At 34.1% G+C, this 13,063-nt stretch overlaps 1 protein-coding gene across 1 annotated transcript in view; it reads right to left on the bottom strand.

Moving 5' to 3' along the window:
* LOC134846573 (uncharacterized) overlaps positions 1 to 13,063 on the bottom strand; it is a 99,117-nt gene that overhangs the window by 47,751 nt on the left and 38,303 nt on the right. The window contains exons 13-16 of the mRNA XM_063863957.1: positions 12,596 to 12,766; positions 12,140 to 12,301; positions 9,898 to 10,005; positions 2,840 to 3,124 (exon numbers count right to left, since the gene is read on the bottom strand). Coding sequence (XP_063720027.1) covers positions 2,840 to 3,124; positions 9,898 to 10,005; positions 12,140 to 12,301; positions 12,596 to 12,766 — 726 coding nt within the window. The remainder of the gene's footprint in view (positions 1 to 2,839; positions 3,125 to 9,897; positions 10,006 to 12,139; positions 12,302 to 12,595; positions 12,767 to 13,063) is intronic.

The following is a 13,063-nucleotide window of genomic DNA, read 5'->3' on the forward strand; positions in this document are numbered from 1 at the left end:
TGTATTGTGTCCCGGAACCTAACGGGGATCCTATATAAAGCAAAGTCCTAGGAAAGGGGTCCTTAATTTTTTGGAGGACCATCATCCTAGGATTTTGAAAACGAAAGAAATTTTCGAACCAAAAAGCCAAAGGCCCCCTACTTAATTATATGAATCATTTTAGTTGTTATAATTGTTTCGGGCAAAACATTTCTAAATTCCGCGGTCGTTTCTGGGCAATTATAGCAGTTTCGGGAAAACTTGGGGGAAAATCTGGAGCAAACAATAGTTCTAATAAATTGAAAAACTTGAACATGAAACTAAAAACCGTTAAATCTAAGTAAACATCTAAGTTTAAACACAAAAATTTTTCGATTGATAGTCCATCAGTTTTTTCGAGATTTTTTGTGTATCTTATAACAGTATGAATTTATTAATTTTTGTTCGAGCGATTACTGTAATTTAACATGCCGTTGTCTTTGTTGATTATTTTATACTTATGATAATTTCGTTTTGTGGCAGCATGTATGTTTAACCAAGTTATTATTTTGAGTTTACATGTTTGTGAAAAAAAAACTCGTTTTTGGTCTCTAAAAGTTAATGGTTCCTTTTCCCATTTCTGATCGGACTTTTGGAGGTGAAAAAAAGTTTTTTGATATTCAAATTTTTAGTTTTTTAAACTCAAGAGCGGATCATGTTTGATTATTGGCTTTGCGAATAAGATATTGTCTATTTCTACAAACAGGTTTGTTATTTTAAAAAAGCATATTTTTTCCGACTTGACCAAGCATGGGTCAGATCTGCGCACCCAGGCCATAGTGCAAGAAAAACTGTCCTAAAGCTAGGCAGTTCTGAGTTCAAAGTATTCCTTATATACCGGCTGCCCGCACTGGAGTTCCATGGATAATAATCGATTATATTGTCATTTTATAGTCAGTATCTATAAAGTTACAAAAATAATCGATTAGAATCCATCAAAAATGGATTATAATCCATTATTTTTTATATCGATTTAATCCATTGTAACCGATTATAACTGATTATAATCCAATAAAAATGGATTATATTTCTTATATTTTTTAAACAAAATAATCCCTTATGATCGATTATAATCAATTATATTAGACTTTTTCGAGAAGTTGAAAAAGTCTAATATTTTCAACTTTAAAATAAAATTTCTCGGCTCTTTTCCAGTCCCCCCCTTTAAAATTCAATTTTGAAAAGTCTATTTAACGTTGTCACAATGCAATAAAATTTGGCGTGGTGAACGAATCGACAATTCTGAACAGATTTGTTCTTCATACTTTACAGCGTAACATCACGCATTTAGCCGTAAAAACACGTAAAACAAACATAAACCTCGGTGTTTTAAAGGGGGGGGGGAACTTGAAAAGAGCCCATTTCTCTTTTCAATTGTTGTAATTTTTGTCTTATATACCCCATTTACCCCCTCCCTGTTTACTCTCTCCCACTCCATGTTCCTCCCTGTTTACATCCCCCCGTTTACCCCGCCCCACCTCCCTGTCAGTTTACCACAACCGCCATTCGCCCCCTATATGGGGGTTATATATTGGTAGACGTTGGGGAGGGGGGTTTATGATTTACATCCCCCAGTTTACCCCATCCCCCCGAACCCCCCCCCCCCCTCCACAGTTTACCCACCCCCTCAGTTTTCAATTTATCCCCCCCCCCCTCATCATCTTAGTTTACTCCCCCCCCCCCCCCCCCCCCCCCCCCACCACGTTTACTGGGGGAGGGGGGTTGGGCAAATGCGGCGGACGGATGGGAGGGCAAAGTGGAGGGGGGGGGGGTTAAACTAAGATGAGGGGGGGCTAAATTGAGGAGGCGTTAACTGTGGGGAGGGGGGGGGGTAAACTGTGGGTGGGGGTAAACTGGGGGGATGTAAATCATTAACCCCCCTCCCCAAAGTCTACCAATAAATGACAATAGATGGGGACAAAGTTGGGGGAGGGGGGGAGGGGTTAATTCGAGTAGGCTTAGATTGCGAGCAGGCCGTGAGTAACGCAGAAATGTTGCATGTTTTGCAAATGATTTAGCAAAAAAATGTATAGATTATAATCCGCTATAATCAATTATATTGGTTTTAAATGGATTATAATCCTTTTTAATGGATTTTAAATGGATTATAATCCATTATAATGGATTTTAAAGGATTGTGTTTTTACGAAAACAATCAATTAAAATGACAATATAATCAATTTCGTGGTCTAAATTTGCCACAATATTGGATTATAATGACAACATTTTAGACAACAGTTTCGATTATTATCCATGGAACTCCGGTGCGGGTGTGCTCTCTAAGGATAGTCGGTTTTGAACTAGATGCTGCTTATGAAAACGGCTATCCAGGCAAAAAAAAACATTAAACGCTTTTTCTTCAGTTTCACATTTTCATTATCAATGATTTTTGTCAATTTTTCGGTTTTAATTAACCCAATTATTGAAAAAATTTTCAAAAAGCTTAAGTGAGTTTTGAAGAAGTTTGTTTCCAAATAGAGCTTCTTTTCATCAATCCGTTCACTTTCATCCATGCATAGGTGGGGGCGGAGGATGTTGCATAGAGTAAATTAATATTGAACCCAAAATCATTCATTCATAAATTGTGCCCGTTTTGTCAATTGAGGCTTTCTTCTGTGTTTGTGAATTTGGATCTCTGAAATTATACCCCCTCCTCTTGCAAAAGGCGGGAGATGCGTTTATCAGATACAAAGTTCTCATATGCTTAACCGTTGAATTGTTTCTTTCTAGGGAAGGAGATTCGTTATTAGGTACCACAGGGATTGAAATAATTAAAGTGATCAGTGAATCCTAATGATTCTGTGAAGCTAAAAATACCTACCAGTGAAACCAATTGCGAATATCTCCACTGCGACCGGATTGGCTACAATTGTGACATTATATGCCAATCCTGCGTTCAGTCCCGTCAAATTCACGGCATTTTGAGTCGTCAACTCGGTTATGTTATCCAGGGAATCTGTGTCAACCAATCGGGCTGCAACTTCATTGAAAGCCCAGGGGACAGCATTGATAGTGTAACTGTCGGCGTCTGGGACAGGGTCCCATGCGAAGCGAAGACTTTCGTTGCTTCTGTCCAGAAGATAGATACCCTGTACAACGCCCGCGGCTAAAATCAGTTGATTTTTAAAATTTTTAAAGTAATTTTTCTCTATTTTTTGCACTTTCGGATTCAATTCTGATTCGATTGAAATTATGTTGAACATCATTTGGAGCTTCGGCTTTGCTTGTTGTAGCTTGATTTCTTTAAGTGGTAAGATGTTTCTACCCAAGATGCTGGCTCTCTGTCCTTTTGTTAGAAAAATATTCTACAAAATTTAATCTTAGTTAAGAATCAATCTAAAATTAAAACCATAACAACAACACACGGTACATGATGAAACAAAAAATAAGAACAGTCATGAAAGTTTCTCCCATGAGGTAGCGACCTTGAGTGCGAAACAAAGAAGGGAGAGCGAGGAAAGATTAACATCGATTTTGACTAATCGTCTGCAGAGCCTACACAAAGATAGTAAGACCAAATTTCATGCAAGAAAAAGCCACCAAAATTCTTTTTAGCTTAGACATCAATCCACGTGAATTTGAGCTTCAACAAAAAATTACCTGCAACACAACACACTTAATCTTTAATGTTCATAAATCTTTGAAATCAGAGTCAAGTTCATGAAAAAGTGACTATGCCTCCAGAAATTACCCAGCACCCACGCATTAAAAATCAACCGCGCAAGAGAATTTTTTAATCATAACTGAAACTTTTTTTTACCATGACCGGTATTTTTAAGTAGAAAAAAGTACATCGATCATCATATCGATTTTCTCTCAAGCTTAGATATGTTTACTAGACAGTTAAGGGGTCGGTCCTTTACAATCATTGATGTTGTCTAATTGCGCAATTTTCATTTTGTTATGGAAAAGCTCAACCTTTTTTGATTTTTCAAAACAAATTTCTAATGATCGCTATCACATTAACCATTACGAGGCAAAACTATGCCCAATTTTGTGTCTGTATGTTCCTGGATTCCAGATACAGTGCTGATTTAATTTATCCGGACAAAACGAACAAAATTTGAACTTTCAAACGCGTTTTTCTCAATTTGGGTTAAGTTGAGACAAAAAGTGAAGAAAACAATAATTGCTTAGAATTTCATCAGTGTTACTATGGTGCATTTTCCCCCCAAAACTCTCAACTAAAATTTTACCCCAAAAATGGGTCATTTTTTTTAATTAATCAAAAATAACGCTAAAACTATTTGGTTAATTGATGAAAAATATATATGATAAGACCCTCTTACACAGCCCAACAAAGTTCTAGAAGGGTTAAGTCTCCAAAAATTTCAGTAAATTAATTAAAATTTGTTTTGAGCACATATTTTGAGTTTTATATAGTAACAAACACATTTCTTGACTATCAAGCGAAAATATTTTCTCTTATACAGGTTTTTGGAGATTTAACCCTTCTAGAACTTTGTTGGGCTGTGTAATAGGCTTTTTGTTTTGTAAAATTTTTATCCATTAACTATGTAGTTTCAGCGTAATTTTTGATTATTTGAAAAACCGAAGTGACCCATTTTTAAGTTAAAAGTTTGGTTGAGAATTTCGGAGAAAAAATTATACCATAATAATTCTGATGAAATTCTAAGCAACTTTTGTTCTGTTCTGTTTTTGTCTTATCTTAAGCCAATTTGAGAAAAACGTGTATGAAAACTCAAGTTTTGTTCATTTTGTTCCGATAATTTAAATAAGCACTGTACAAGTCTTTAGCATGTTAAAATTTTGTCGAAACGGTCGAAGAAAACGAAAGAACAAAAGAAGAACGAAGGGATCTGAATCCACTTACAATTCACACGTTACACAGTTTGGCCTCGTAATGACACAAAGCGCTTCAATATAAATAGCGCTTTGTGTTTTAATCAAAGATTGACATTAAATAAATGATTCGAAAAGTCCAAAAAAAATTGAGCACGAGCGAAGTCAAAACGTTTTTCTTGAAAATTATGATTAATAGTGCATAAACACTTTCCAAAAAAAACAAAATTGGGCACAAAAAACAGTTGAAACTTCGGCAATAAAGGTATTTCAGGGACAAAATCGTATTTTTTAAAATGATTTCCGGTTAGGGTCTGGTTTCACGTCTTAGATATTTTCTGTTAAACGACCTGAACAAACAAACTTTTTAATTAAATCTTGTCTTAAAACAATTTCAGAATCTATTTGTTATAGTAAATAACAGAAATGGAGATTTAGGCATTGCGATATACTTTTTAAAACATCGAGAAAAAAAATAAAATTTGAGCCGTTTAGTAGAAGATTTTTTTTTTGGAATAAAAAAACCCATTAACTTAATTGAAAATCCACATGAATTTTTTTGCTACAAAAAAATGCCAATAAATAATCTCCACAGCGTAAACAAAGAGAATGAATAGTTGCCCAAGTAGCTACGATTGTTCTGGCGACTATGATTTCAAAAAAAAAACTCGAGCAAAACGAAACTTTTTATCAAAAAATTGACCAACTTTTTTTCTAACTTTTCCTGTAATTTTTTTGTAGTAAATGGCATCTAAAAAAAAACTAGAGGTGATAATTTCTAGCTTAATATTAACATTGTAATAACTAAGTGTGGTGTCAGACTCTCATTATCAGCTAGATCTAGATGTTTCAAACTACATTATTTGTCTATTTTGTTTTGAAAACGTAAAATTTTCCTAGCTGTTTGTTTTTATTAACAAAAAACGAAATTTGTTTTTTTTTCTTTATAATCTGAATAACGACTAGAAGGGCTTTAATTTGATGTCAGATTTGACCAGTTTTCCATTCCAATCTCCAAGGCTGTCGGCTGGTTGGAACAAAAAACGGTGATTTCAAACAATTTTGCAGGCTATATTGAATATTTTGTCCTGGACTAGATTTTTTTTGATAAGAAACCACAAAATATAACAAAACAACTACTGAAGCACTTTATGCTATTCAAATCAAAATACAAAGTTTGTTTTTGCTTTAGTTCTTAATTTTTTTATTAAGTATCACTATCCTTATTTACCAGTTCAATTTTATCGCAACTTTTTATTTTGCCTGATATATGCAAACTTTTTTTACAAGTTTCAAATAAATCATATCATTCAAAAACACAACTATAATATAAATAATACAAGACTGCTTGTATCAGGGCGAGACCCGGAATGTTCCGACTGCCTTTTAAAGAGCAGTGTTCGCTTTATACAATTTTTTTGAAATCATCCACCCACACGCCATACAAAGTACAAAGTGACAGAATTCGCTTCTAGAAACAAAGCAATTTATGGCAAATAACCTGATTCAACCATGTTGGAACAACTTCTATGACGGATTAAATCTCAGCTGAAATGTTAATAGCGAGAAATATATCGCGAGCTAATTGTCCCAAATTGGCAAAAATGGCAATCTTTAAACCACCATAACTTTTCTACTTTTCAGATGATAAAAAAAATGCCGTCAAAAATAGCTAGTTAAAAGTTAAGTTTTGTCTGAAGAAAAAAAACAACTCCGTGCACAAATATTCCGTCACTTTCATCAAAATTCCGAAAAATAGTATTGAGTCTTACCAGCCGACCAAACATTTTCAAGGTGATTTCAAGTTGAAACCGCAGTCGAAAATTTCTTTTAGAGAAATTAAGGAAAAATCAGAGTTTTCCCCAATTTTCCAGGCGGTACAGAAAAATTTAGTCGATCTATAAACTTTTGTATGTTTTTGTGGAAATCCCGCTCCACTTCTCCATCCTTCGAAAATCTTAGATCCACCCAATGGTTGCGTCAATACATTCAATCGAATATACTTTTTGTAGTTTACTATAAATTCTTACTTTCCATTGAAAACTCACCAAGAACATGGAAATAGTCTGTTAAAACCCACAGTTCCACAAAAGCAGATGAAAAAACAAACAGAGAAAAATTCTCATGCAACAAGAAATTCAAACTGTTTTTGTCATTAAACAATCCAAATCAGCGGGGATGCATTCAGAAATTCCCACTGAAACCTTCATTGGTTGAATCGTTTGATTGGATGATTGACAACAAAGAAGTGCCCGCATAACTTAACAAGTAAATAGGATGTGCTTTTTTCAGAACAAATTGATGCAATTTAGGTGTAATTTGAAGAACTCGGTTCTGAAACCTATAGCAAGCAAAAATGGATCAAGTAGCATATGGGGGATCTCCGTAACTATATCCCCCTTTGCAGAGCAACTTTTATTCTCCATTTAACCGAGAAAGAGTTCACATTGATGCAAAATTAAGTGTTGATGGTGAACTCGACCCGGAAAAAACTGTTAAGTCTCTACAATCAAATTTTCCTAATTTTTTTAGAGGGCTGCTCTGATCGTTTGCTCTTGGTCTATGAACAAATTTTGTTTAGATTCACAGCGAATGTTTCCCTAAACCATCCTTGTAAACCGGCATTTTAGCGAGTAAAAACTTGAATTCGTGCTTAATGTTGTCCACTAGTTTAGAATAAATTCGTCAAGTCGAAAACCATTTGAAAGTATGCATGCTAAGATTTCATATTTAAGTTCTACAAATTGCACCTCACTTTTTTGTGTGATTTGGAGAAACCGGAAGCAATATCAAAACAGATATCAAAACAGATATGAAAACCAAATGATTTCATAACATGTATTATATTTTTCACGTTTTCTTCCAGCTTTTTTAAATCACTACAATTGTTCCTTGCTGACAGAATACTTACACGTAAGATCTAAACGGAAGTCATAGTGTTTTAAATAAGACAAGACTGCTCGTATCAGGGCGAAGCCCTGAATGTTCCGACTGCCTTTTAAGGTTTATGGAGCAGCAGTGATAACATAAAAAAATTAAATGAAATAAAATAAATAAAATTTTTTTTTCTAAAATTTGAAATTTTTTATAAAAATCATCCCCCCCCCACACGCCATCTAAAGTACAAAAAGATAGATTTCGTTCCTTGTAACAAATCAATTATGGCAAATAAGCTGCTTCGTCCAACCAGTTTGAAACGATTTATAAGAAGGATTAAATCTACGCGTTAATAGCGCGAATCATATCGCGCGTTAATTGTCCCAAATTGGTCAAAATGGCAATTTTAAAACCCTCATAACTTTACGAAAAGTGATCACAGGTGAACTATCTTTTCAAATTTAAGCTCAGGAAAACAATACCTTTCGAATGATGGAAAAATATTCCGTCAAAAATTGCTAGTTAAAAAGTCGACGTTTGTCTGAAGAAAAAAAACCCACCCCGAGCACAAATTTTCCGTTACTTTCGTATCGAAAGTCGGAACAACAAGACTGCTCGTATCAGGGCAAAACCCTGAATGTTTCGACTGCCTTTTAAGGTCTATGAAGCAGTAATAACGTGAAAAAATAAAATATAATGAAATAAAATTTAAATTTTGTTTTTAATTGAGATTTTTTTGTGAACGTCATATTAGGAACAAAATGATAGATTTTGCTCCTATTCACAAATCAATTATGGCATAAAAACTTCCTTGAACCAATTTGGAACAACTTCTCAGACGGATTAAATTTCGCTTACGCGTTAATAGCGCGAAATATATCACGCGCTCATTGTCCCAAATTGGCCAAAATGGCAACCTTTAAACCACCATAACTTTTCTACTTTTCAGATGATATGAAAAATGCCGTCAAAAATAGCTAGTTAAAAGTTAAGTTTTGTCTGAAGAAAAAAAAACAACTCCGAGCACAAATATTCCGTCACTTTCATCAAAGTTCCGAAAAATAGTATTGAGTTTTACCAGCCGACCAAACCTTTTCAAGGTGATTTCAAGTTGAAACCGAAGTCGAAAATTTCTTTAACGGAAGTCGAAAATTTAAACCCCCATAACTTTACGAAAAACAATCACAGGTGAAATATATTTTCAAATTTAAGCTCAGGACAACAATAGCTTTTGGATGATTTTAAAAAGCTTCGTCAAAATGGCTAGTTAAAACAGTTGAAAGTTGTCTGAAGAAAAAAACCCACCCCGAGCACAAATATGCCGTTACTTTCAAATATCTTCTTTCTCCTGCAAATTTTTATATATTATGTTTTAAAATAACTTCTGTAAAAAAGGTATCTCGAAGAAATCAAAATACAAACAAGACTGCTTGTATCAGGGCGAAGCCCTGAATATTCCGACTGCCTTTTAAAATTTATGGAGCAATGAAAACATCAAAAAATTAAATTTAAAAAAAAAACGAAAATTTTTTCTAAAATTTGAATTTTTTGAAATAAAAATCATCCTTTCACATGTCATATATAGTACAAAAATATAGATTTCATTCCTTGTAATAAATCAATTATGGCAAATACGCTGCTTTCAACCAATTTGGAACGATTTCTAAGACGGATTAAATCTCCGCTTACGCGTTAATAGCGCGAAATATTTCGCGTGTTAATTGACACAAATTGGCCAAAGTGACCACCTTTAAACCCCCATAACCTTACAAAGAAAAATAGGTGAAATATCTTTTCAAATTATAGCTCAGGACAACATTAACTTTTGAATGATATAAAAGATTTCCGTCAAAAATGGCTAGTTGAAAAGTCGAAATTTGTCTGAAGAAAAAAAACCCACCCCGAGCACAAATATTCCGTAACTTTCGTATCGAAAGTCGGAACAATAAAGAATTATGATTGGCTGAAAGCTTTTTACACTTTCAGTTCTTTGCGTTTGAGGGGATCCCCAAATTCCGTTACATGATGCAAGAGCTTATCAGCAAAAACGAGCAAGTCAAGTTTTTGTGTAAAACTATTCAGGATGGCTCTGGAATGTACAGGCCCTGGAACGCACAAATATGCAGTGGAAAGGTCTTCCCCCACCATGGTTTGATTTAGAAAAAAAAACTATTTTTAATGTATATATTGTGTACTGACAAGTGAGGAACTCCATCGAGTAGAATTCGGGATCCCTTCGGCCGAAGGAGTTGATAAACAGCTGCACCACATAGAGAGTGTCCGTGGCCAAATCAGTCAGCACAAAGTCTGAAACAGCAGCAAAAATAACTGCTGCAGAATCAGCAGCATACAATAGCTACAATATCATATTAGTGTGCAGCTTGCCTCGACGGCATCAACCACTGTAAATTTTGGCACGAAAAAAATTTAAAGAGAAGAAAATATTTCCAAGCATTTTTTCGTTTCGATTATTCGGTTTTTTGATGACTTTGTTTTTAAGAGAAATCAAGAATTAAAGCGAGATTTAATTGGCAGCCAAAAAGATTACTAAAAGTTATCTCTAAAACTATTTTAGTTGTTTCCCGGACTCAGTAAAAAGAGAAAACAATCGATTATATTATAATTATGTTCATTATTTTAGCAAAATTATAATTAATTATAAGCGCCAAATTTAGATGTTGAAACGATTTATAATCCATTATGATGATAACATTTTTGGTGACATTTTAACAAATTATAATCAAATAAAATTGATTATAAATTTTTTGAAAATCTCCTATAGTTTATCATAATAGATTATAATCCCCTTTTTCTATCAAAATATTATCTCACAAAAAAGTCAAGTATAATGAATTATAATTTAGCATGAAAACACAATAAAACTCAAATTTAATTCAAGTTTAAGCTATAAGCAGGGGCGGATCGGGGTTTTTCTCGAGGGGGATTTTAAAAAAGGGCGAAGCTTTAAAAAGAGCCTGTTTCCTTCATTTTTTCTGGCCGCAGGCAAAACTTTGATAGTTATTTGAAAAAAAATAGGCCAAAAAAAGCGTTTTTAGGCACTTTTTGGAAAATTTTGAGACAAAAATTCCGTTTTTTTTGGCCGATTTTTTTTCAAAATTTTGCCTGCGGCGCAGAATATTGGACGAAGGCATTTTAAGAACGTTTTTAGACTCCGTCACCAAAATTGGATATCTCAAGATGGTTGAAATGGGGACCGTTTGGGTCGGCAGAGGCTCGAATCCTTGAGCGGGGGGCGTCCACCCCCTCCCTAAATTTGCTCCTGGCTATAAGTAGAAAATTACAGTTTCTTTTACTTCAGTATCCAACTGAAAAGCACACAAAACAAAACAAAAAGGAAACAAAATGCAGCGGTGACGTTTGTTGAATAACAACAGGTTATAATCCATTATAATGGATTATAATTCACTAACATTTGAAAAAAAAAATTCAAAAATAATCGATTATTATAGCTTATAATCGATTATAATTATTTTTACTGTTTCGGAAAAAAGTAACATCATAATCCATTTTTAATCGATTATAATCAATTCTTTTTGAAGTATTAATCAATTCTTTTTTTTTCTTTTTACTGCGTACGGATTTTTTTATAATGCCGTAAAAAACTCTCTCAAGAACTCTCGTAGCCAAAACTTAAGCCAAAAATAGAAAATCTCAGGCCACATTGTTTTAACAGCGAAAAAATTTAGGCGTAGAATTTCGAATACGTCCTCAAAAAATTTAGGCATAGAATTTCGATTACGTCCTCAAAAAAGACAATGACAAAATTTTTTACAAAATGACAAAGTTTTTCCTCAAAGCAAAAATTGAATAAAAAAATTGAATAAAATAACTCTTCCCATGCGCCCCGTAGTTTTGAAATTATTTTTCTAGCTCGGAAAACATTTATTCTATAAATCTTTATTTCCGTAATTGATGCGATGATTACGTAAATCGGTTTACTGATCTGATAATTTACTGACACATCGGTTTACTGTATAGACGGGGGCCTAGGAAATTAGACGATATGCAAATAAGACGGATGCCACAAAAACAAAAGTAGACGAAATTTTTATTTTTCAGATCTGGCATATTAGACGTCACTGCTATGAAAAGGAAAGACCCAACAAAATTTTTTCGTTTGAGTCAAGAACATAAAATGTCAATACCTATCAAAACAATTAGCTTAAATGAACATAAAATTTCATATCGAATATAACAGGAGAGTTTTGAATTGAATAAATTATGCATGATTGACATGTAAAATTTTTGGCCACCAAAGTTTAACTGTTTTCTGCAAACAATTTTATTTTTCTCACGCTTTTTGTCTATTTTCTCAAAATTGCAGTTTTACAAATTCGTCCAATTTCTTTTTAAGTGCCTCCGTCTAATTTGCTTATCGTCTAATTTCTCAACCCCCGTACGGACGCCATTAGTCACTTACTATTCTCATTTCTTGTGGATCCCATTTCTTGTCCATTGAGCAATATAGTGACTGTGTCCCAGTTGGCACTGGACAACTCCCAGAAGACGTTGAAGGAGCCAGGAGTGGCGTCTACGGGCGAGATGACTTGGGTGTTCGAATTGAAAGTGGGAAATGGGGGTACTAAAATATTTCAACAAATTGTTTGTGTTTTGACATGTTTGATATGAAATTTTTTTTTAGGGGTATGAAATTTTTGCTCAGGTTTTTCATTTAAGCAATATTTTGCTGAAGTACGAGAGTTGAATTTTAAATATGAGTGTTTTCATTACAATCATGGCAAAGTACTGATTGCCCTCCTATTTATGTACGCTGGGCGAAAAATTGAAAAAAGTATTTTTTTTGAGAAACTTAAAACATGAGTTCAAATCACGACAGTGCTTTGCCATTGATGTTGAAAGGGACAAAAACACCAACCACATCTGACGTTGCTCATGTCGCAGAATATCTTAGTGCCCTCCACTGTCTTGCAGGAAGCTTCGGTGTCACCCCCCAGTCGCCAACAGGAGTTGTACTCCTGTCCCCCCTCACTGAAGGGGAAATGACAGATGGCTGTCTTGTCCACGCTCAGACACAGACCAGCATTTTCTGGGGAAATAGGAATCAAAAACATTTGTTTGTCAGTTGAAAATGGTTTTCAAAATCTATTTTTCGATCACGATAAGTTGATAAAATAAATCCTAAACGGAAAAAAAATCTTTCAAAGCTAAAGTCCAATTCTCCAAATTGACAGGATTTTTGCTAGAATAAACCTATATAAATTTAGTTTTCAGATCAATGCCAAAATTATTTTGCGGAGCTTTCTAAAATACCAAAAACATCCCATTTTTGACGCTGCAAAACTTTTATTAAATTTAAGAACTTCTGAATCGACAGTGTTTTGGC

The sequence above is a fragment of the Symsagittifera roscoffensis genome, chromosome 5 (genome assembly GCF_963678635.1).
Source record: "Symsagittifera roscoffensis chromosome 5, txSymRosc1.1, whole genome shotgun sequence".
Classification (NCBI taxonomy): domain Eukaryota; kingdom Metazoa; phylum Xenacoelomorpha; order Acoela; family Convolutidae; genus Symsagittifera; species Symsagittifera roscoffensis.